General features: G+C 39.3%; 1 protein-coding gene across 17 annotated transcripts in view; it reads right to left on the reverse strand.

Moving 5' to 3' along the window:
- The window catches only part of ARPP21 (cAMP regulated phosphoprotein 21), a 142,188-nt gene that overhangs the window by 58,522 nt on the left and 57,062 nt on the right, over positions 1 to 26,604 (reverse strand). For 6 of the 17 annotated variants that reach the window (XM_040548321.1, XM_040548328.1, XM_040548316.1 and 3 more), the window contains exons 10-14: positions 17,994 to 18,102; positions 16,070 to 16,171; positions 9,474 to 9,511; positions 7,404 to 7,463; positions 4,652 to 4,884 (exon numbers count right to left, since the gene is read on the reverse strand). In XM_040548321.1, coding sequence (XP_040404255.1) covers positions 4,652 to 4,884; positions 7,404 to 7,463; positions 9,474 to 9,511; positions 16,070 to 16,171; positions 17,994 to 18,102 — 542 coding nt within the window. The remainder of the gene's footprint in view (positions 1 to 4,651; positions 4,885 to 7,403; positions 7,464 to 9,473; positions 9,512 to 16,069; positions 16,172 to 17,993; positions 18,103 to 26,604) is intronic. The other 11 variants (XM_040548332.1, XM_040548324.1, XM_040548331.1 and 8 more) reach the window with 9 other exon arrangements.

The raw sequence follows: 26,604 nt of genomic DNA on the forward strand, positions 1-26,604 counted from the left end.
ATTTAAGTGTTCTGACAGATATAGCAGTTCAAAGAGCAGTGAAAGAGAATGAGATAGAAAAATCACCACAAAGTCTTACAAGCTTAATTTTAGGGGGAAAGAAGGAAGGTTCCATTCATTTTCCAGTATTCAAGCTCTAGTGAGCAATGTGACATGGCTTGCTCTATTTTCTTTTGGTTAGTATTCAGTATCTGATGAATTTCAGCCTCTTTGCTCAGCCCATCTTGTGAGTCCATGATAAGTTTTTCCTTTCTTATCAACTGGACACAAGTTCTACCCAATATTTGCTCCAGTTGGTCAATTTTTCAGGAGCAGTACAGTGCTGTTTAGAAATATTTGTTTGCTACTTTCATAAGTTACTTGCATTTCTGTATATTACAATATATTTGGGGGGTTTCCTTTTTTTTTTTTTTAAATGATAATCGCATGTGCTCACGTGAACACAATTTTCTGCAAGCTGTGCTTCTAAAATTAAGATTGATGTTTTAGCACAGTCAGTTGGTGGGAAGTGTATGACTGAAACAGTTGGTTCAAGATTTATTGCCCACACAGCAGCACTCCTGCAACTTCTCTCGGAGTTACGAGATCTATCAGATTAATACCTGATTAAAGGAAATCATAAAGAAGCAGAAATACAGTTCCTCAAAACCCATATACAAAGTTATAATTTATAGGATATCTCATTAAAAAAAAAAAGTTAATGTAATGAAACGCCTGCAGTATAATCGCCTTCACCTGACAGGAGTAGCAACGAACACCTAACAGGAGAGATTAGACTGGGGCTCCAATTACTTGGAGTCACTCCAAGGAAGTTAATGATTCCTACAGATATCTATCAACACAGCTGATATCTGAAGACATCCAGCTTTTCATAAAGGGGGGGTAAAGAAATATACTCCAACAGATGTGCATTCTACTTAATGGAAAATAATGCATTAAGAGAAGCTAAATAATGCAGTATTGAAAGTAAAGATTGCAGTATGTCTTCCAATAATTAAGTAGATATAAAGATGCACACGTTTCTTTTGAACACATCTTGTCTTCCCTCCTAATAATGTGCATTAAAAGCTATTGTAATGTGCCAGAAAATAGCATGGTGGTTTATGAGCTATATTTTCCCTTCATGGGTGTGGTTAGAGGCTGCAGAGATATATCTTTGTTAGCCATAGGGACATCTATTTCACTTGCACCTACACACATTTAGTCAACCCTGGGAAGTCCACTACTCCTACGGGAAATCTAAACTAACCAAGGTTTTGTAGGATGTCCCTACATTGTAGGAACACAATCCAGTAGTGATTTGTTAAGTTATTAAGTCCCCATTTCAGCACTGAATTGTGACTTAAATAAAACATCTATGTATCTACTAAGCTGCAAAATAATGAAGTAGAAAACTTTATTTCAAATATAAGAACTGTGCTTTTAAGTGGAACAGTGCCTTCTAAACAATCAACAGGTGCATGAAAATAGTACTCAGAACCAGTATAATAGCCACACAATGGATTTCAAAGAGACCCTTTTGTGAAGTCTGCAAGAATGAAGTAGCATAATTCCTTTGTTAAACACTTTTATTACCATACAGCTGAACGCAATTAAGACTAATAGACGCTGCTACACTCTACTGTGGAGAACAGCATGTTCTCTGATCTGTCTTTGCCTAAGAGGAGGCAAACATCCTTCTGTGCTCAGTTTCTCTATTTCTGCTATGTAAAATCATTTACTGATTTATCAAAGTTAAGGTTAAGGGCAGAACATTTAATTCTGGTGACAATATTAGAAATGATCTGGAAAGACTACACTGCTAATATTGCATCGCAATATATATTCTCAAAGGCTGCTGTTAGCCATCAATGAAAATCCCTTAAAGTCCATGCTCGAGAAACATAATTGACAATGTTTCTGGATGACTGTCATTGATGTAGAATAACTTTCACATTCAAAATTGTCATTTTCCATTATTTGGCCAATGAAGAACATTCTGAGCCACTGCAGACTTCAGACAGATTTCATATGTATTATGCTTAAGACAGAAAAGCTTTAATTCCATTACTATGAATCATAAAGCACTTCAAAGAATATACCAGTACTTTCTGTAGATGAAAACTAGGACAGAATTAGCATCTATTTGGCTCTGCCTTACCACAGCAGCGTGCCTTGTGTTTGTAATGATACCTGGGAAATTCCATTTCAATCACTATTGTAAATAAACAAAACCCCCAAACCATGATAAAGCTTTAACTGTGTAATTGTGGACCACTGTTGCCTATCACTGTTGCATATGTCCACTGTTGCCTATGACTGGATTACAGAGTAATGAAGATCTAATACAGAAACATGTAAAATGAAATGTTGCTTAGTACCTCAAGTACCTCTTGGAAAACATACGCAAATAGCACATGGAGGCTCTGACAGCTGTATGAATGCACTCAGCATCTTTTTTTTCTTTTTAAGTGAAGAGAGAACACTAACAAGACATATTTCCATTATTTTTTGAAAAGTCATTTGCTTCTGTTTTAATGTCATTTAAAAACATTTCAGAGAGAAGGATAGAAATAGCAGTTCAGATATTATTTCCTCTGACTTTCCACGGGCTGACTGACAGTTTCACTTTGTGTCCTGGCTTCGAAGATGTGTCTTTGTTTTGACATCCAGCCTTGCTCTCCCCCAGGCCCTTTTATTTAATTTCTTTTTTACTCTTTCTATGCCTCATCTAGCTTTCACACTGATCTTTGCTTTAAAAAAGTCAAACCACTTACAATATGTAATTTCTCTGCAAAGAACATGGAATTTTAATATCATTTATGTTTTAAAAATTTAATGTAAGAGCTTTCATTTGAAAGCAATTTTGGGTCTGGTGCCTATAGAGTGCAGATGCATTTACAATTATTGGAATGTTTCAGAGATGTCTCCTTTAATATATCTTCCTAAGTGCACCCTTTAATATGTTTGTTTTTAACACTAAAATGGTTATTTAGAAGTATTAGTCTTTTGCAACTAGATGTCTCAACAATTCAAACTGGATTTCCCTGACACTGTGGTAAATGCTCTGCACTTCTGCAATACAATGCTTCAGAGAAGTACTTTTAACTGCTCTCTGCTGAAGGTGAACTACATGAAAAAGCATACTAGCAACCTCTGCCTCCTCCCTAATTCATGCATAACTAATTAAATTCTGATGCAACGAAAGTTTCATGGGAGACAAAGAAACCTGGAAGTATAAACATGGTCTACTGCATACTTCAGACTACACTGTGTAGCCTATTCATCCTTTATATGACTAAAAACAAAAACAGGGGAGCACATTTTCAAAGCTACATACACAGTGGTTGTGCTATGTTACATATGCTTATGCTCAGAAACAATCTAGAGGTGTAAAAAAAAAACCAAAACTATACTGTATCATATTCAAAGACAAATTCATGTCTTAATTCCACAGAATTACACATATACAGAAGTGGAGTAAAACTGAAGGAGAATTTTAAGATTTAAAAAAAAAAAAAAAAAAAAAAAAAAAAAACCATTGTCTAAGGTCTCAAAAAGAAAGGTAAAATAAAAGCATTAAGAAACAAGCAGGCTATTCTGAAAGCTCCCAGCATCTTTATGAGCAGCAGGTTTTGAAAGAGAAGGTTCCTGACTAGTTGGTGACTTTCCATCTGTGAAATGCACCAAAGTCCATGACTACGTTTGAGATCTTGAGATCAGAATGTAGTTACCAAGTCAAAGGTTTGCTCGATTTATTCTGAAAACACCATTCCTGGGCATCCTGAAGCAGAGAAAAGGTATCATACCATTTGGAGAACAGGAGTGAAATCTGACTAATCTAGGTTTGATAAACTGGGTTTAAATTAAGTACTATCCATAAAACACTCTCAAGCTGAAAAAGCACTAAGTGCTAAGTATTGATTACCACTTTCCCTGTACAATATTTATCAAGTGAACCAAATTGATGGAATTATCTGATGGACTCATTATTTATTATGCACTTTTACACTAAAATAAAATAAAATAAATAAAAATAAAATAAATAAATAAAAATAAAATAAAATAAAGTGGCTTAATGGCATGGCTTAAAATTACTTAGATCCAGACCCTGTGACTCACTCATATGTTAATGCACCCATGAAGCTAATGCAAATAAATGCAGAATTCCCTCCAGGTTCATAGTCCCCTTAAATACGGCTTTCATTTAATTGGAAACAAATGAGAAAATGGAGAGGCTGCAGGACCTCTATGAATCAAGAGCTTCCACCACAGCACATTGGCTCATCGGCCAACAGATCGGGAGAGGCTGTACTCCGGGGTACAGATGGTCTGCATTTTAGCACTGACAACAAAATTTTCTTGGATTTCTCATCAGATATACAACATTCTTCCCTATTCACAAAGAGTAAGATTAATAAAAAAGTAAAATATGTGCTGTTAATTTGTTCTGTTCAAAAGGACTACTACCTTTTGAGGCTACAACAATAGCAGATAGTGTTTGAATAGGTTGTGCAAATGCTCTAATCCAGGAAAAGCCTACTTCACCTAGGGTTTGTAGACCTACTATTGCTACTAGAATATATATAGATAGACACACATATCTGGTATCCTCAGTACAGTCACTTATCACCCATGACAAAGTGTATTGTGAACCCAATACAGTACTAGCTACCTGTTTTAGACAGTTTGCCGGTACTTTTGTTACTTGATGAGCTATCTCCTCTTGTCAGGATGGTTATGCCACCAAAACTTGCTGTCTTTGTTATGGCTGGCTTCAAATTTCGATTTGAGCTGTCTGAGTCTGTGCTGCTCCATGGCCTCTGGTGGTCTGTCCACTTCAATTCATTCTCCATACTGCTCTGCCGACTGCCAGATGCCTTCCCCGAGTTATCTCTGTTACCCCTGTGGACATCAAAAAAAGATTTATGCACAAAAAAAAAAAAAAGACAACAGGGCAGAGCCTATCTCTGGGTACTCTGCAGTGAGCCTACTGAAGAAAAATAAATACTCTGTATTTACAGAAGCATGCCTAGAAGGAGGAATTTGACCCCAATACTCATCCACCTTCAGCAAATTAACACTGTTGTAGTTCTTGTTGTAGTAGTGTAAGCAGCACTTACTGCTGCTTCCCTTTTGCACATATCCCAAGAGCATTTCACTAGACAGGACTGATGAAGCAATATTACATAGGATTGACATAGCACTTCTATTGCCTGTTGATCATCTCCTCCTGCAGAAAATCCCTCACTCCTTCTCTCTTTGCTGTCCATCAACTGTACAGTTTTCCTCAATAAATTCACCTGCCCTCTGGCCTTGTCTTCACATCCACCCTCTTCAATTTTATTGCAGCTTGTTGCCACTCATCTGCCTCTTCATCTGCTCTGCAAAGTGATCCAATCCCTTTCCCTAAATGTGTCCTTCTAGCTCCTAGCATGACCCCAAACTCTTCAATGCTAATGCTCCATTTAGAGATCCCACCAGTTTTGGCACCACATTCCTCCTCTGTGTCCCAACTTTAAATTGCAAAAAGCTCTAGGTAGGGACTACCTGTACTTGAACAGCTGTAACGCAGCCAGTGCACCGTGCATGGCAACGCAGCAAAGGGAGCAGAGAGCAGAAACCAGAGGAGAATTTGACTTACTTATGATGAATAGCTTACATTGTGCTGCTAAAATGACAAAACCAGCATGCCTACTACAGCTTAGAGCACCACAGCCATTATCCCAAGTGAGGCTAATAACACTGACTTTTGGAAAGCTTTTAGAAGACATTTCCCAACCCTCTGTCTTATTTCACACACTAATACCTTGCAGGCTCAAGGCACTTTCTACAAATCAAAAGGATGAGACTGCATCTATTCTCCGCCTCCCCAGTCCCCTTCTCCTTGCAAACGTGGCTCTTGCTCTCTACTTGGAGAACCTGCCAAGCTGTGCCCTTGAGGACGTGAAGGAGCAGGGTGTCAAAGACCAGATCAGGTTGACGCGTTCCTTGCCTGTGACCAGAGCCTCACACCAATGTGACTGGCAGTATTTACCTTTGCTATACCCGGACAATGGGAAAGCACAAAGAGAAACAGCACAGAAGCAACAACATTAAAAAAAATAAAACATAAAAAAGGAAAAAGGAAAAAGATTTTTAAAAGAAACTATCCTGCAGATTTAATTGGAAATAAAAAGATTTATATTATTTACAAATTCTTTGGCATTCTTGTGCTTAAAACTTAGTACAAAAAAAAATATATTTATATTCTAGTGAAAAAACAGGGAGAGAAAATGAATGCTTCTATATCCCAGTTCTCTATTTCCTATTTGCTCCCCAAACCTGAATACATATTAGTTATTAAAAGCCTCTGCGTGGATATTTTCGATGCCTCCTTACTCCTGCATGCCCAGTCCAAGACCCTCAGATCATCAAGGCTAGCCTAAAGCATGGAGAAGTTTTTCTGCCTGTGGCCATGGGACGCAGCTCCAGCTCTTTTCCTCCTTCAGTGGTCTTCTCATCTCTGCGGCTGCTGTGCAGACATGCACAGTTGGCAAACACAAGTACACATCAAATAATCCTGCATCCTTGCACCTCATAGTGAAAAATTATGTGATACAAATGATTCAGACTTAAAGTGACAGACTACCACTGCTACATATGCAAACAACAATGTGTAGATGAGCATAGTGATCACTCAACTCCTACCTAGCTATCCCCATGTTTGGTGAAGGACATGCTTCTGAAAGCATTTGTTACTTCTGCCTGCTCTGATTAAGATTTGTCATGGTTTATTGGTTGATTGTGGTGAACCCTGGTTGATTTAAAACTGTGGGTGCTCCTGGTGTGGGAAGAGAGTCTGCCTAAGCCCCTCAGAGGTACTCAGGTTGGGTCTTCCACTACTCCAGCATTCTCCATGAAAATTTGGACTGATTCCTTGGGTCATGGGATGTCGTTTGGGTTATGGGATACATCTGACTGTTCTCTAGGCAGAGGGAACAAGGGTTTGGATGGGAAAGGACACAAAACTTTTCAAAACACTTCTGCTCTAAATTAAAAACTTCAACGAGTTTTACGTCAGTATATTTTTATTTGAGCTTTTAATAAAACAATGAAAAGAAAAAAAAGTCAGGCTGGGCACTAGTCTGTGAAACATGCCTGAACCAAAGCAGAATGAACTTCCACCAGTCACAGTCACCACCAAATTGTGTCAGTCCAAGCAGCTGACTGAGCTGATGATCAGTAAAGCCAAAGGAAGTTTTGTTGTGACCTCCCCACTCAGAGAGCACAGGATTGGCAGAGTAACAACTTTGATCTCTGTGCTCCCTTCCAGACAGAAAAATGACATACCCAGACCCGTCAAGGTATCCCTTGGTGAGGACACAGGTAGAATCAGAAGTGAGAGTTACTGGGAAACATTAAATATAGTAAGCCATACAAACCTAAACAGCTGTCTTTTCTTATGGGTATCATTGCATATACTACTGTCTTCCAAGAGCCTACTGAAAAATGAAAAGAAAGATTATGGTAGCACATACAGCAATACAAATTTCTCTTATCTGTAAAATTACATTTAGTTTCGAGCATCTTCCCATTTGCCAGATTAAAAGTTAAAGAACCAAGGTTAAAGTTACCCCCCCTACCCCACCCGCACACAGTCATCAGAACATAAGAAATGTCAACCAGGGAGGCTGAAGGCCATTTATTTCCCATTACCAAGCAAGGTAATTCTCAGAAGCCAAGGAACTATATTTCTACCTCCAAAAGAAAATTAATAAAAATATCACCTAATAAGATAAAAATGCAAGCCAGCAAAATACCACATATAATTTTATGTACTTGCTAAGTCCCTTGGAATTCTCTGCAGCTCAGATAAAAGCTCAAGTTCTCTGATGAAAAGAGGCAAAGCACTTAAACCTATACGTACTTTCAACGCAGCAAATCAATAAGATTGCTCATATGCAGAGAGCTAAGTATGAGTTTAAGTGTTTCACCTAGCCAAAGGCTGTAAGGCATGCAGCAAGAAAAAGCAGTGTTCTGATGGATGCAGCAGAGGTCTCTCTCCAGATAATAGTGCTGATGGTAACACAAGTCCAAATTTCACCCTGGCCTTTTACTGATCTCCATCCAAGTGTGTATCCTCACACCAGGAAAGCTGGTAATCCAGCTCACAGGTTCAAACGAAGTGAACAACATGCAGACATCAGAACTGGCCATGTTCACCTGCACACAAGTGTGTGACTTGATGCACAACCAAATGGAGGCCTGGCTATGAAGTTCGTCATTTATTCCTCAGAGGTTTCCATCTTACACTTAGCAGCACAGTAGCTGAGCTTACTGACTTGGGAACATCTTCTTTTGGCTTTTCAGGGTTCCTTTGTTACAATTTAGATTTATTTTAACAAAACATTATCTCCACAGTCATGATAAAGAAGCAGCAGCTGAGGTAATATACTTGGCTCTCAGAACACAAAGTGGTTAGGTGGCTGTGGCCATTCTTTAAGGGACATCCCTCCTTCCACTTTAAGGACTATTCCATCAGAAAGGCTGGTTTCTACTGTTACTGTGGAGTCATTTACCATGGGAACAGCCTTACCCACAAATGACAAAAATAAGGATGGACAAAGATAGAAATATTGTAAAAGATGATCTTCCCTTCCTCAAGCCAGTGATGATCAGTTTTAACACCCGCACAGGACAGAGTTGGGCTAGCACTGCTCCAGCACTTGCCAGTGAAATCCCAGCATTTTGACTGAAAGCCTTATTTGCCTTAAAGGCACACAGTTTCTACAATCTTCAACACAGTTATGCTTATTTATGGCTGCTACAAAGCTAACACTTAGTATTCTGTACATCTTCATAATTAACACATAGTTTCTTCTTCCCTTTGCTTTAAGTGGATTTATTATAATGAACATCCATAAGAACCATCACACAGTAATGGCAACGTAACATTTGGCTCAGATACTATCATTTCATTATTACGCTGCAGGAGTAAAGCAGGTGGAATCTGGGGGACTCCTCAGCCATCACAAGCAACAAGTGAAGTCAATGCTGCCACTCGGCCCCACAGGAAAGCAGGTTGAACACCAGAAACAGAAATGTGGTGCATAAATACAGTCATCCAGCTGCTGCTAGAGTGGTGTTTAAAGATAAATTAAATTCTGAAGGCATTCCAGAGAGAGATTAGTCACCTGAAATAAAACATTAGAGGGGCTTTTTCCTATACCACCACCGCAACTACTTTTTAAACTGAAAGGCAAAGTGTTGGAAAAGCAGCACTAATACCTTACTTATCTGCTTAAATACAGTTTTGAAAGGCAAACTCTTCCTTACCCATACCCCCGTGCCCCACACCCCTCTTAAAGCAGAAAAACACTTCAGATAATATGGGTTATGAATCTGCTCAATGCTCTTTGCATTAAGATAAGCAGCTATGGATACACAAAATAAGAGAGAGCAACAGCTAAGCATTATTCTGTTTTTTAAAAAGCAAGCTATTTTTTTTTTACCTGTTTTCCACAAAAAGGTTTTCCTGGGAGCAAACTGACTGAAAAATAAAAAAGGCATTGTATCAGACGTTCTAGATATGCTCTGCTGTTCCAATTCCTTCCTTGATTTTAGAATTTTCTCCCCTGTTCAGGCGTAAGGGGATTTCAATTCATGCACCATTTGCATTTGCAGAAGACAAGAGGGGAAAAAAGGTCAAGAATAAGGTCAGACCAGTAAAATAAATTTCATGCATTACAACACATTGCCAATAAGGGGTCTCAGTTTGGAAACAAACTGAAACTTCTCAGTCCTGGGATCAGAAGAAGGCAGTATGTGCAAAATACTGGCGATTCAAAGGGAAAACACATTTTTCCTACATAATATAAGGTTCCACTAGTCTGCCCTACCACCTAGACATAAGGCTACAGAATAGCACAGAGCTGCAGGTAGGGAGGACAAACAGGAGGAGAGCATGCAAAGTCGACAAAGTTCTTCAAAGAGAGAGAATATGCTGTAGTACCTAGAAATACTAAGTGATTTCACTTGGAGAGGAAACAGCCATATCCACATTGAGATATAAAATGATGATAATAATATTCACAATAATATTAACATCAATAACAAAATCTATTGTAAAAAGGTTCTCTGATGGAGGACTTAGATCCCAAGAAAGGTGAAGGGCTCAGAAGAAATAAATGCTATTGGCAAGTGTGTAATTCTTTTGGTGCTACTTATTTTTTTTCTGCAGAGAAATGAAGCTGTGCTCAATTTCCCATGAATAATTCTCCCTCTTTGATTTTTTCGTTTCCCCCCCTATTTCATGTTCTCTACATAAGTGCCTCATAGCTGTCACATGGATTATATCTCCATGAGGTACAGAAGAAAGGACAGTCAGTACCTGCACAGAATTTAAACAAATGGAAAGCAAAGGGTGGAGGGCACCAGAGATTATGCCCATCCCTTCCACAACAGTGGGACTCAGCTCAAAGAATAATGGAATGGCATCATTAGACGTCTCAAATTTTAATTCTATAGGAAACTCATGGATTTGGGACGTTCCTGTTTTGAGACTGGTCAGCTAATTACCTACTCAAAGAGCCCTGGCTAACGCAAGAACCAACACCATACTTGCTCCCAAGGCCTCAGCAAATAGATGGGCAAAGTTTTCCCTTATTATAAACCAGCACCACAGCCAGTGCCATTGCATCAATACACCCAAGGAAAGAATTCAGCCCTAAGAAAGCAGCACAGTTTCTTGTTAGCACTGTAATTTGTCCACCCATCACCTGTGTGGGGGATGCTATCTGCAGCAGACAGCTCTGTGGTATAGGCTTCCCAGGTAAGCTCCTACCACTCGCTCCAGCTGAAGGTGAGGAATTCCAGAGGAAACATCAACACACAGGGCTCTAGGCTACATTGGTGGCAAATGCATCTCTCATTAGCACAAAACCTCATCACACCAGGGTCAGTCTCCATTGCCAGGGACCAATTTCCAACTGCCTACAGCAGACCTAGGGTTTCACCCCAAGCTGAGAGGAGACACAAACTGTTCCACCTGGTATCTTTTTGCACAACTATAACACAGCATCTTCTCCCATTTTGTGTACCTTACTCACAAGGTTTCATCAACAATGCGACTATGCAGGCTTCTGCACAAACTACATACGAGCCTACTGAAATTACCCTATGGGCTTGTACAACCTCAGCTGTGGGACTATCTTCTCTTTGAGGTTCATGATGGGCATTTGTGCAGTAACTTCAGTGCAGTCACACATCCAAAGCAGCCTTACAGCTGCTCTTCCAGATCGAGTGAGTAAAAACCTCAGCTTCAACCAGAGTACTGGTCAGCATCCCCACTAAGTTACAGAAGCAAAGGGGCATGTACCTGCCTGCAAAAGTGCTTATGAGTATTTTTTTTATTATTATTATTATCATTTTATCTTTTAGGTTTTTTATTACATGGGCATAAAGCAGAATTCATGTGAGATTTTTACACTTTATCAAGCAAGCGGAGAGGTTTGCTCCCTTTACAGTGTCTTGATGGGAACCACTACAAATTGCATTATAGACCTAAGGACAGATCCTGTAATTATTTCATTTGTCTTCCTGGCTGAAGATGCTGGCACAGGGCCACCGATCCTTGGAAACTATTTTTCAGTACGGGCATGAGGCTAAGAAGACAGGCTTCTTTTTTTTGTTTGTTTGCTTGTTTTTTTTTATTATTATTATGTTATTCTTAGTGTTAAAAAATCACATGGTTAAGCTGCTCTTGATAGCAATTTAGCTACTGCAAGGTCAGGACTGGCTTTCCTGATATACAGCATCAATAAGCCTTCCTAGTGCTTTAAACTGAACATTAAGTACACAGCACAGCTGTTGTCAAAAACATTTTTAACACTTGGTTCTCATACACTGATCAAAGATACTGACAACAAATCTACAAAAGGAAAAAAAAGATATGCAAGATTATCTACAAATTCACCTCCTTGGGAACCTCTACATGCCAGATTTCCATTGGGGTTCTTATTACAACTAATTGTCATTTATGAAACTAGTGTTTTACTCTTCAATTTCCCAGAACCTTTTCAAGTCTCAACGTGCATCAGCCTTGCCAGTGCACTAGGTATACTGGGGGTTGCTGTTCTTGTTTTTAATTCCATTAGCCAACAAAGATAACTATTAACATGCAGCAATATCCTGCAGTGGATACCATCAGATAATCATCTGCATGTCAGTTAACAAGATGTGATAGATCTCAGGCTTCCAACTAATGCTTATTGCCTGATCTGCAACAACAAAGGCAGTCTCTGTACAGCAGTCTTAATACCTATTGGGTTATGGTAGCCAACACAAGGCATGTCTTTGTTTTGGCTTTATTTTAAAAGCTCTTCTTCCTATTAGAAGGATAGGACAGGGTGTAGCCAGCTTTTCATACTTTATTCTGTGACTCTTGAATCAGAGAGCAAAAATATCCTCAATGTTTTCTTAAGCAAAGGAATCATGACTTAATTTATCTAAAGGATCTGGCTCTTCATAATACACTGCTTAGTCAAAAATAGCCATTACAACTAACAAAAATAAAAAGTGTGATGTATTTCCTTTAATAAGTTCCATGTGTACCATGGGCAATTCTAGCATTTGTGTAATTAATAAAGCATCTACGTTTTTCAGTGAATAAACAATAATTACTAGAGAATGCATTTATGAACAATGGATGGCCCTTATATGATTCTGGCTCATGAGGTTATACATTGCATTAACCTCAAAGAATGAAATTTCTTCTAAGTAATTTGATTGCTAGTCTTTAGAATCAATTTTCTGCAAGCTTAAAAGCCAAATGTACTATACCATTTACACACACATTTAAGAGTCTCAGTTAAATCTACAATTTGGATTGATGCATACAGAAAGAACAACATATACTTTTTTTATTCTTTTAGATTGTTCGGGGGCGGGGGAGACAATTAGCTTTCCAATGTACTAAAAACAACTGAGGCAGTTCAGATGAGAAACTTCTTTTCAAGACCCAGATGCTCCAGGTTCTCTGTTCCAGTGTACTTTGTTGTAAAATTCACAAGGTGTTGTAAAGCTAGGTTTCCAATACAGTAAGTTTTACAAAAGGATGGTTGTAGGCTTTACAATAGAATGACAGAGCTCACACAGTGCTGCTTTATTGTTAGCAGCCTGAAAAGTTTAGAACTGCATGTTTTACAGTTCTTATTTCAGTGAGCTTAAGTGATCAAATGCATTAAATATTTCTTCATCGACCCTTACATTTTGATCTTCATTAATCCTTTATTTACCAATCCTTTCATTAAAATTCTTCATTAACATGCTTCTCTCTCAGTCCCTGCCACCTGCTATGACTCTACATGACAGGAGTCATTAAAACCTCCAGCTCTCCTTATCAAAATTTATGATAGCCAACACAGCAGATGGAAAACTTGACAGAGAGTATAATTTAAACTGGCTAATATCAGACTAATCATCATAAGGGCTATCTATCATAATGATGGCATTATTCATGAACATATTTATTTTGTTAAAACTTCCACTTGGAGATGAAGATATCTGGTGCACTAGAGTGCTGCAAAAATAAAATAATCAAAAGAAGGGCAAGCAAGCTTTCTGTTAACCAACATGTGAGGGCCAGGTTAAAACATTTTTCACAGCACTAGAAACATGCACAGATTTTTTTTCCCCTGTAACTGGGCTGCCTTTTCCTCCTAAATTTTGTTCTAAATTCTGATTCTTGGGCTGATACGTTGCCCACAGAGTTTGGGACACTTGAGGCATGTTTAGAGTAATGCTAGGTGCAAGAAGTTATGGCAGTATTCTTGACCTTCATTGCTGCCCTTTGGAGACTTCTCATGCAAACCTTCTTCATGCATACTCTAATTAGAAGTGAAATATCTGTAATCCATTTCCTGAGGTTCATAAGCAAGGCACTGATAAAGGCTTGACTATAGGAGTGTAAACAGCACACAGATAATAAAAATACTGTACGATTAATCCTTCCCTGTCTCTCTTTCTGTGTCTGTAATTTGCAAGATGACAAGACTTATGTGCTTAGGTACCTACCTCAGAGAAACGTGGGGAAATAACAAATGATCACAAAATGCTTTAAAACTATGAAGTCCTACATGCAGCAAGTGGCTACCTACAATATGAAGCCCCTCTTAAAATTGACCAAAAAATGATATTGTTCCCTACTACAACACTTTGCCATCATCCTAGAAACACCTCATCTGTGAGGAGTGCTCCACACACAAAAAAAGTTCAGCTAAGAAACAAATTCCTGTTCATATTATTAGTACAACTTGCTGAAATTCACTGCAACATGGCTCATTCCTCATTCCTGGCTCACTAGCACCTGCAACAGCAGAGAGAGAGAGAGCAAATGAATGGATATGAGAGAGAGAGGGAGAGATATCTACATTGCTGATCTTTAAAAAAGCTCACTCCCAATCCATTTAAGATGCCTACCACAAACCACACTGTCACTTGCTACTTGGAGATACTAACCCAAAAGATCACACCAACCTCTAGCTGTGGACAACTACAAGCTCACCACTTGCCTGCCCTCAAAGTTCACAAGTCTAAAGATAAAAACAGCAGCACATTGGGGAATGAGTTTCAGCACACTTCTCCAGCCACTTCAGTTTCCCAGCCTGGCATTTCTAGCTGCTGTTCATGATATAAATGACATTTTTTTGGCCACAACTTTCCATGTGGTATTTTTCATGATGTTTTGCCTCATTTGCAGTCTGCTTCAACACCCCCCCCCCCCTTTTTTTTTTTAATTTATTTTTGGTTTTGCCCAAGCTCCTTTGTTATAAGCCATAAACAGGAACTTTCATACAGGAGACAGGTTGCAAAAAGAGGATCTTGAACGACTCAGCAACTCTACTGTATATATTGTGACAATATTTACATCAGACCCACATGCTGAAAGCATAATGTGAACTGAAGGACTTCTGCTTTTACTGGGACTTTCACAGTTAAGAAGGAAAAAGCCAGCCTAAAAGCATTCAGCAAACTACTTATAAACAAGCAAAATTACTTATCACAAATGAGACAACACACCTTAAAACTATAGAATGTATTCTGCTACAGCAAAAATAATTTGGATGTATGAAACTCCAAAACCAGAGCAATATAAAAGGATACCTTAAAGAACAGTATTAGTCCTGCAACATATGAACAGTTTTAATTTAAAAGGACACTGCCAAATATGATTCAGTAAGGTTTAATTGGTTTTGTTCCCACCTTCCTCTAACTGAAAGAGCTTCCACTGAGATGAGATAAAACAATAAAATGTTAACTTCCCCCACTTCTTTCTTCTCTCCCCTTTTAGGATCCTTTCATTACTGTAGTACAGCAAATTATGTTTTTCTTTTTTCAGAAACATGAGGTAGAGCTCACAGATGTTTCTAATTTAAATGTTTTTGTGTAGCTTTGTTGTGGAAGTTCTCATTTTTTGGTAAGGCAGGAATTACAATGCCATGTCCTTTTTATTTCTTTCACAGTAAAATCATCAACAACATGACTCTTTCCGGTGGCAGAAATAATTGGTCATTAACAAAAAAAAAGTGCAACTTCACGTTTAACCTCTGTTTTTGCTTTGTTCTTAATGTCCTCAGTCCTACAGCAGTGGTCTAAAGCACATAACCATCAGGAGGCTCTGCAGAATGCTGCTTGAAAAAAAATGATCTAGCTTGAGGCATATGTGATCCTACTACTTGAAATCATTGAGAGTGTCCATTTAAATCACTGCTCTTTGGTTGGCAAAAGAGAAGGAAAAAGAAAACCTTGACCACACAAACACAAACATTCAAGGAAACAGGATAAGCACGCCTCGGACAACATGCTGGGCCTCATCTCTTTTCTATCCATCTCTCAGCAACTCTCATCATCATCATCTCCTCCTCCTCCTCAGAAAGCAAGCTCAGCACTTCTCAAGCTCCTCTAAGAGCCTCTTCTCCAGGTGCCTTTCCCTGTCATCTCCAGCTCCACAGTGCAAATCCAGCTGCAGCATTCACATCGGAGGGGGAGAATACTGTCTGACTACCAGGAAAGGTATGGCACTAAAGGGGCAATGAAAACAACTACTCACATCTTGTGCAAATATTCTCTCCCTCACTCTCTGATACTCCTCTTCTCTCTCTTCAATTGATTTACTTCGTCTGTCATCTCTAAATGGAAGAATTCTGTTTTGCTGAGCAGAAAAAAACCAGGAGGGTTATATAAGTTGAGCTGTTAAAAACTGCCATTAAGAAACTGTCAGCTGAGAATAATCAATGTTCACTCAAACAAATGAAGCATGAAAACGATAGCTTTCATTCCTACAGTGGTGCACAAAGCACTGTGTGTTGGGCTGGGCACCCAAAGCTTTCCAGGTAGATGCTGCCCGCAGAGTCAAGGGGCTGAAAGGAGGCTTTCTGCCCGACACCTGTGAACCTGCAGTCCTAAATTCGGATGTTCTCACCCCAAGCCTAAGTGCCATTGCTTTTGACTGCTACCATTTCTCAGCTCTTCTAGTGGCATGAGGAGCAGGGGGGCAGGCAGCGCTGTGCTACCTATGAAATCAAGGAAGAAAAGGCAGAAACCGGGCAATAAGATCTAAGCTACGAGCCCTAAAAGAAACCCACCAAGAGCTGTCTTGACAAGGAGAAGTCCCAAATGTTTGGCATAAGACTTTTAACCATTTCCACACCATAAGGAACATTTAACTTCAGTTTCACTGGGAAAATTGTGGCCCTTTTAGCCCCTAAATAAACCACAGTGCAGGAAATGGCTGTGTCCTGAGGGAGGGAGGGAACAGAGGAGGACCCCCAGCAAGAAAGGCTTTGTTTGCAATTAGGTTTCAAGCATTGCTCTTTCTCCACCCACCCAGCACCTTGTGAGATTGGTCATGCTGCTTTCCTTAGGCTGATCCCCACGTTCACCACACCATGAAAATGTCTGGGTTTTGTTTTTGAAGCCAACTGATACGCAGCATAACTGGCAAAGCTGCTATATACAATGTAAAGACAAGGGAAAAAAAAAAAAGAAAGGAAAATCGGTCGTTTACTGAAAACATGAAGGAGAGTGGCAATGAGAGACTCATTGGCAGGTACCTCCAACAAATACAACCTAAGCAAAGAAAACACACACAGTCTACTTACCTGTGAGAATTTTCTCAGAACAGCAATTCACATCAAAACCCATTTTGATTTTTTTTTTCTGTTTTGTTAATATATTCCACATACACAGCTTGCATGAGATCAAAACAGCACAACACTCACTTGTGAAGGCAGCACAAATGCACGCGCATCCCTGGCACTCCCCTAGGCACCTGACTCACCTACGGCAATGTAGTGTTATGGGACAAGCAACACAGGGGGACACTTCTGCCATGGTACATGCACAACAAGCAAGTCACACAGACAAGTAAAACATGGTGAGGGCAAAGGAGAAGGGAGGGAACTAAAAGATGAAACTGACTCATTTTTGGTCAAAACTTATTTTAGGATGGTTTAAAAAGCAACCTGGCCTCACCATCACATGTTTGTTTGGGGCTTTTTTTTTCTCCTTTTTGGGCTACAGTTTATCATCGGTCCATACTGAAATCCAACTCTGAATGGGTACAACTGAAGGAGAAAGCTGTAGGGAGTGGAACAACTGCCATAGTTACACAAGACATTTAGAAATACAACTGACACAGCCTTTCCACACAGCCCGGAGGCTCGGCATTCCCCCCCTGTGGGCATGCAGCAAGTCCTGCGCCAAGCAAACCACCCATGCAGACCCACACACTGCCACGGCTGAAGCGGCCACGCCAGGGCTCGATGATACCCACAGTATGTACACCAGAGGAGGCTGGGGGGGACGGGATGGGAGGCCAAAAGGAGGAGGAGGAGGAGGAGGAGGAGGAGGAGGAGGAAGAGAGCAACAACAAAAGAACAACAATAACATCAGTCAGCCCACCTTAAAAAAAAAAAGAAAAACAAAAACAAAAACAGAACAAAATTTCAGCAACTCTCGAACCGAGAACCAACCTGATTGTCTTCTTTATCAATACTAGAGTTATCTCGCTTCAAGATAAATCGCTTCTGGGATTCTTCACCTTTTTCATCTTTTAAATGTTCAGAAAACCTTTGCTCTGGTCTGCCAGCAAAGTAAAACATAGCAATAAAAAATCTTTCTTTTGGTTTTGGTTTGATCTTTATTTTCTCAGTGCTCTTTGTTTTCACAGATGCATTCAGTGCAAAACCAGTTAACATTCGTGCTCATGGTGAGATGCTGCCTATAAGCTGTCTGGGGCTGTTGCCTCGCTGTTTAGTGTTATTGCTATGAATAGCTTTTGTTGTTGTTGTTACTTAGCAAGGAGCAGGAATTTCAAAGTCTCAGTCGCTGAAATATTTAGACTCCCCTCTCTGTGACTGAAGGACGGGAAAACAAATTAGCATACTGCATGTTAATTTGCTCCTTCAGTAGCTAGGATCTCTGGCAATGCTGCAGCTTCATGAAGACTGCCCACCTTTACAAGTAAGGAAAAACTGATGGAAATCTTAAGAGTAAAGCCTGGTTTCTCACTCCTAGCAAACAAAAACGTTAACTGGAGGGACTGATGGTATTTTGCTTAAAGAAGTAATTATCTCATCACTGTTAAGTGGGGAAAATTCTCCAGAAGAGTCAGGGAGTATCAATTAGTTCACTGATTGAAACCCACCCAGACATCTATTTTTTAAGAGCCGCCAAACGATACATGTTTAAAGCTTTGAGTTTTCAGGCTCAAAAGCCAGGAGGAGCTGTTTCACATTCTCCCATGTTCACACCTTACATAAAAAGCAAATATTAAGAAGCATCAAATGTCACCGAGCTGGTCACTGCAACCCATTGTAGCTGCTAACAGTGCTCAAGGCTGTGCCATTCCCGGACCCAAACCCTTGACCTGTCAAGTCCGACTGATTTCAATAGGGCAACCAACAGCCTCAAGAAATGAAGAGCTGGAATTCATACACTATCACCCACAGATAAATCACAAACTGGTTTTAAAAAGCAGCAGTACAGTGTGTTGTGTCAGAAGGTTTCTATCAGGGAACACAAACCTTGCACTCTGCTGAAGGAGCACTTCTGCTTCTAGCAGCAGCACTCAAAGGAGAGAGAGTACCTGAGAGACCTCCATAAAGCAGACAAAACTGTTACTGACATTAACAAGCCTGAAGAAATCAAATGTAAAATTTACAGAATTCAGTGACTTCATAAATAACTTCTAAAACTCCTCTACAAACTTTAAAATAAAAATCTCAGCTTTGTTTTATTCCAGAATGAAAAAATAAATCTGATGCCTAAGTCAGCCATCATTTTGTTGTTCTATCACTCAGATTTGCACTTAACTAATTAGCAATGTATTTCAAATAAAAAACCAGCATGTATTCATGCCATAATTACAGTCCATTACAATTCATTCTCAGATGCACAGGAAGCATTTGTAATGTACTGTTAAAAATTTAGTATTAAGAGACAGCAGCTCTCCTGCCTTGTTTCCTGTACAAATTTGAAGGACTCCCACATCTTTTCACAATTAGCATTTTGGTGACAAAGTGACAAAACATAGTGGCCTCATTTCCACATATTTTGAGAATTCAACAACCCTTCATCCATCAGCTGGAGGTGTTAGCACTTTAAGATATCAGCCCAAGCGTGAAAGTTAGCAGGCTCTCTGAATGCCCTACTGGCCTTAGAATCACAGAACCATCTAGGTTGGAAAGGACCTTCAAGATCACCAGGTCCAACCATCAACCTGACCTACTGAGTCCCTTTTTTGGCAAACCCAGAGAGGCTTGGCACTCTGCACAGTCATTATGTCATTAAAGGCAGTGGTGATTGCTCATACCAGAAATACTACAAATCCCAATTAATGGACTGCTTGGTAGCTTTTCTGCCTTTGTTCCCATGAATAAGCACTGTACCTGTACAGAAAAGATGTGTTACCTCAGATATTCTGCTTTGAGATCACCAGCAGAAGACTGCTATTTTTCTGGCTTTGTGGCTTAGAACACATACAAAAATTCTGCAACTGTACTATCAGTGTAAAACTTATAGTCGCAAACTATCTGCTAGGCATCTAACCAATTATAAATCAAGCATAATAAATACTTGGGGTTTTAAAATGCAAAAAAGTTTCAAACTTATCAAAAATTAGAAAAAAGCATGAGAAAACAAATTGAGTGTCTCCTCTAGCATCTAAATAACAAGTTTTCATATCTCATATATTACTTTCATGTTTTAATCCAATTTTCATTTCATTAACTGTTTATGTTTCCACCTGTCAGAAGATGATTAGAAGCATGAGATCAAGCCGTGAGTCTAATCTAATGATCTGGTCATGTTCCTGTTAGTAAAATTGATCTATGAGCTCAGTATGTGATTGATCCCCAGTTGTGAAAAGACATTTGTCTGGGCAGAGAGAGCCTGTATATGTGCAGAGCATTATGGAACACAGCAGGGCTACACGAGGCCCATAAGATGACCCACCCCTCTCAGTCATCACTGCAAGTCTGGGTCATGGTTACCAATTAGGCTGCAAACAGCATAACTAGCTCGATGAATAAGGATGCAAAAGCTGAGGGAAGACTGTCAAGTGAGAACTAGGACACCACAGCAACAAGCATCTTAGGGCAAACCAACCTTCAGGTCTCCCCACATAAGTGCCCAATTTCAGAAAAGGACAATCAGTTGAGACAAGCATAAACTAAGGACTATTTCAAATATATCACAGCCCAGCGATATTTGCATATAGTTTCTTTGGTCAATACTGTTTACTGCATTTTTTTTAAACATCTATTGCAAAATTATAAAACCAGCAGGATATAGACAGCAAAGTTTAAAAACAGTAAGTGGAACCAAATTCTCTCATCACTTGGGCACAGAAGAGGCTGACTTTGCAAAGACGGGGATCTGGTCGTCTGATGGAAGTTAATGCAAGTGCCACATTCAAAGCTTTTAAAATCCCATATAATCATATTATTCATTTGCTAAAAGGAAATAGAGTTGTTGTATTTTATTTGGAGAAATCTATTGCATTAGTTTATGAACTTGCAGGTGAATCAACTGTTGGAAGAAAAAGAATACTTAATTTTGCATAAGGTGCAGCATACTGTCAATATACTAATATAATAAATACAGTATACAGTTACAGTAATACAGCAGATACAGTGAACTCGTCTCATACAAGTCCTAACTGATAAAAAATCACATCTACTTTTCTTCTAAGCTTTTTTAGCCCTGACGGTGTCATTAGTAGAGTCTGTACAATACACTAGATTGTGCTCATGCAGGGAAGGGAATGAATTTTTGGGAGTGAAGGGAGTACAGGTCTAAATTAAGATCTTACTCAAGCCAAAGCATGGCTTACACTCATAATCAAAAAAATCACGTAGAATCAGGAGTTTGTTCACTATTACTACCATAGCAGTTGCCTTCAAATCCTAACCACACTTCAATTTAAGTGGTAAAAATGGGATTTGCATAGCCTTTTCGAGCAGACATTGAATTATCAGTAACTTGAATACTTTAGCTTCCTAGGCATCTTCCACAAACAAACAAACAAATAAACACACACCACCAACCTATATTATCTATCCCATTTTGAGGAGTTGACCCCAGGCAAACCCATATACTCATTTATTTACGTGCTAATGAAAGTGTGCAAGAAAACAGACTTGCAAATATATGCTTGCAAAGACTGCTGCCCACATGCATGACATTCAGTGTTTCATTTAGTCCCTATACCTGGGATCAGTGGATCACTTGAAAACTTCAAATTCCAGTGCTCCAAAAAAGCCTAAGGAGATACCAATTCCCTTAATATCAATGGGATTTTTGTGACATGGAAGTGTACTGAGAAAATCTGAATGTATGACCAATTATACCTTACAGGCTCAGAAACCAACACACAGGGGAGGAAAAAAATGAACAGGGAATGAAGTTTTTCTTTGATACAACCTTTTGATCACCCAAATTTATTATTGCTTGACATTATTGGTGGAATAAACTATCTGTGCCCTAAAGCACAACTTCACAAAAACATAAATCACGTTAAGAATTCATTTAGCATTTCCTAGAAGTTGTCAGCTAACCCTCAGTATCAGTTAGATACTTGTTTTCCTGGCAACAAGTTTCAGAGCAGAACACTGTGTATTTCTTCCTTCCCAGTAAAGTTTTCACTCAGATAAATTGGTTCTCAGAGGAAATCACTGCTCTTTGTCTTGCATCCTCAGACAGATGCAGAACTCCTTTATCACCCCCCTCAGATCTTTAAAAAAAAAAAAAAAAAAAAAAAAAAAAAAGGTAGGTCTTTTCAGTAGGCAAGACCACCTCTCTTCTCTATCCTGCCTAGCAAATTATTCAGGTCGGTATCAGCAGGATACCTACAAGAGACAACTTCGGTAGGTTCTGCAGCACCCAAACCTTTTGCCATGCTAAGATTCCCTAAATTCCCCAAGCGTCTGCAGACCTCTGCAAAGTCTCCTCATGTTGCTCAAAATCTCAGGAAACCTTTTATATTCCATTTCCTTTCACAATGAAGAAAGAATTGACTACAAAATAACTTTTTGGTGAGTGATCAGCTTACCCAATTCCCAGACACAGTATGGAAAAGGTCTTGCTACACCTTGGATCAAGTACATTTTTTCCCTGGTTCAGAAGCACTTCTATATATTTTACTGAACTGTCAGGTTCAGGCTTGGGGAAAACCTTCAGGTAAAATCTCAGAGCAATATCGCTCCCCATTTCTAGTGGCTGTGCTCCTTTTCTCATGCAGTCATTTCAACTCTTTCAGGCTCATTTTTGTGTTGGGAGAACATTACAATGGTCATTTCAAGGTATGGGTCAAGTTTCATATTTTTGTGCCCATAATAATTTCACTGTAGGGATGACCAAGCACTGGCATAGTTTACCCAGAGAGGTTGTGGAGCCTCCCACCGTGAAGATCTTAAAAAGCCATCTGGATAAACAACCAGCTCCAGTCAACCCTGCTTGAGCAGGGGAGTTGCACCAAATGACCTCCAGAGATCCCTTCCAACCTCAGCCACGCTGTGAAACACAAGTCTGATATACAGTAACAAATCCTTAGCAGAAACTACCTCCATCACTACCTTTTGTTTGCTTTTTGTCTTGCAAGTTTGCTATTAAAATTTTCTATTGGCATTTTATAGTTACTTAAAACACATCTGCAGTCCCTACTTAAACAAGGTCCCAACAATTTTTCTGGATTCATTCCTTACAATGAAGCCTGTACTTTGGAAAGGTTAGAGCTGGAATAAGTAACTAAACATTTCTGTGTATCAAATTAAAAAAAAAAAAAAAAAAAAAAGTTAAGGTTTGATAGCAACATCCATTATATAACTTTTCTACTATCATCATGGTGATTTTAATGTGACGTAGCCTCATTCTTCCATTCACTTCAGAGTTCCTCTCAATTTATGTCAGTATGACAGAAGAGAGTTCTTGGGCATACTTTTTAATGGAATATTTAAGGAGAATTCCCCATTACATACTCATTTAATGCTTTTCATTCCAAGTCAACCATTGTAAGAAGTAACGTTTAAAAAAAAAAGGGCAAAAAATACACACAAACAAAACCCTACTACCTAAGTGTCTTAACCAGGTATTCAGTATTTAATCAAACAACACATTCTAAAAACATTTTGCCAAGTGGTAACAGACATCAAGATACACACACTAAGTAAGTCATGGGGCATTTTCTTGCATGCATTATGTTTAGAAACATCCTAATTAACTTTCATAAACGTTTATATGGAAGATAATGTGATACATGGAGTAATAATTCGTGTCAAGAAGATGGTTGATGTTAATAAAGAAGGGGGAGATGTGGGAGTGTGGCCATGGGGGTTGACAAGCCCCATGGTTGGTGATAACATCAGACTCTTAACGATGAGGCCAGTAGGAATGTAAAGAGTTTAGAGGGAACAAAGAAGGGTGATTAAGGAGACGCCTTGCCGTCTCGGGTTGCTTGTTCTCCCGCCGTTAAGGCATGGAAGTTGCTGGGGGTTTGCTGGTTGAAACTGTTAAAATTTGTTGTTTAATGTTATATGATAATCATATAATTAGTGTGGTTTCAAGGGCTAACGAAACGCGGGAAAAAACGGCCTTGCACGGGTTGGTGTCGATCACGTTTTGTTGCTTTCGGGAAACTTGTGGAGGGCAGAGCATGCGCAGAATAAGAGGGAGCCGGTCGAAGCCGCCCCTGCGGTCTGGACGAGATCCAGGTACGCACAGGGTCTGTGCAGGAACAAAAGGTTGCTAGCGGTGATGGGGTGGAACTGTGAGCCTTCATCCCCACGACCCCCAACGACCACCACCAAGAGACACTGCGCAGGCGCCAAAAGGAGGAGTTTGTGAAAATATTAATTATAATACGAAGCGGGGATAGGTCATACATATGTATAGCTGTACTCGGGTTTCTTATGAATATGTAAAAGCAATGTTCTATATATTTAGAAAGTTCGACGGTTGTGTGTGGATGTTGGTAGAGTGCAGACTCCCTGCTGCACCCAGCGCTGTTTACTTGCCTTTTATAAATATTACTAAATTCAGACTGAGTTGTATCTCCATTTATAACAATTAGAAATGGAACTGGAAAAAAAAATCTGCACTCGTTTAAAATAAGTTAATTAGTTCTGAAATAACTGGCTAGGAAACAGGAAACACAGATACCACACCAAAAGGACAAATGAAAAAAGAAAAGCACAAGCTTTGAATGCTATGCCTCTCAAGACTTAGTCACTGTATTAGCAGAGCACACAAGCAGTCTGGGATTGTCAGGGCTGACTTACACAGTGCATCAATCTTTATTATGTGGCATATGTTTCTGACAGCACCACAGTGCACAGGCTGTTGCAAGATGTCTTTCAAAAGAAGCAACAACCTCACCACGTGTGGAAAAGACAGTTTACCAGTACAGCGCCTGACAAAGTTTAAAATCTAGCAAGTGCTGTAGCGCTTATCATCTGCAAAAACCTCACAGGTAATAGTGAGGCAGCTGTCTGAAGGAATGCAATATTGGAAAGCAAGTTCAAAAGTGAAGATCGCTGTGGTATACACAAGTCTTAAAAAAAAAAAAAGGTGCAGCTTTGCATTTGAATGCAATGCTCATTTAATGCACTTAACGGGGGACAGGATGCTAATAATTCTCTCCTGAATAAGTGGCAACAGAGGGACAGACAGGTAGGGTAATGGGGCTAGGAACGGGCAAAACAGCACCCCTGGGTACCTGCAGGATCATCATCTGGCAAACAAAATGAATAACTGACTCTGTGTTCTTCCATAAGCAGACCATCACGAGAGTAATGGGACGGCAAGAGCAAGCAAGAAGTGCATCTGATGACAGGATGTGGAGAAGTTGTGAAGATTTAGGGCACTGTTATGCAGGTGTTCTGATGGTTTAACCGTGTTCTCTTGTTATTTGCACTTGCCTTTAACTAAACCGACTGCTCAGACACCACATTAGCCTCTATTTTGCAGGCATGCTGTGACGCGGTATGGTGTCCTTTCTTGCTTTGCTAGTTTGTGAATAGCTGTGCTTTTTTTTTTGTTTTGTTTTGTTTTATGCTGGAGGCTCTCCTAGGGCTCTACATTACAGCCACAATAAAACTACATAAGCATTACTGTTTCTTTGCTTTACCTTTTGGACCAAAAAGGTCTATTATCTGCAGTAAAATTGACTGCTTTGATCTTGAAGGCATGTGGATTTGTAAATTCTTGAACTTGCAGAACAGAAGTTGGAAGCAAATACCATCATTGTCAAAAGGCACCAACTAAATGATGTAAGGCAGAATTACAGCCCTAGTGCTTAAATTATTTGATTAAATTCTCTCAGAACAATAGTTTCAAGAACGAGGACCCTGTATTCAGGGGCTGATGGATGCTCAAACACTTTCTAAAAGTCAGAGTGGGAATTTAAATATAGATAATTGTTAAAGTATAGTGCAGTTATATTATCACAACTTAGTACTTAAAACCACTCAAGATGGCATTTCAAGCATTTGAAGGTAAATGCCTCATTAACAGATTGCTGCTTTTATAGTATGAGTCACTAAGAACTTCTGTTATGATGATAAAAGCACACTGAAAGCCATCAAAAAAAATCTATCCTGTACAAAATGCTGCCTTCTCTGTAGCACACGAAAAAAAAAAAGCTACATTTTTCCTGGTTAAAGACTGTACATTCTAACATTTTTCAGAACAGCATCTGCACGCTAAACATGTTCTGTATTTATTACTAAACAACAAGGATATTAAAGTCACAAAAAATTCTGATAGGCATTCTCCTTCTCTATTAGAAATGATCAGAGTTCAGATAAATCTTACAGGATTGAAAAGAACAGAGCTTGTAACACTACATAGAAGCTAAGACTTTGTTTTTTTCTTGCTGTTTTTCAGAGGTGTGTGACATAAGGACCACACAGACACCAGGGTTCTTTTAGGATCAGTGACTGCTACTTCTTTATTGATGACATAACTTCAACTCTTACTTCAACTCCTTTACTGAGGACAGGCTCCCTTCTTATACCATTCGCTCTACAGCAGTACTTTTCCATTAACTATTCATTGGTCAAACAACTTTGCCCGTCAACAGCAAAC

The sequence above is a fragment of the Cygnus olor genome, chromosome 2, assembly GCF_009769625.2.
Source record: "Cygnus olor isolate bCygOlo1 chromosome 2, bCygOlo1.pri.v2, whole genome shotgun sequence".
Classification (NCBI taxonomy): Eukaryota; Metazoa; Chordata; class Aves; order Anseriformes; family Anatidae; genus Cygnus; species Cygnus olor.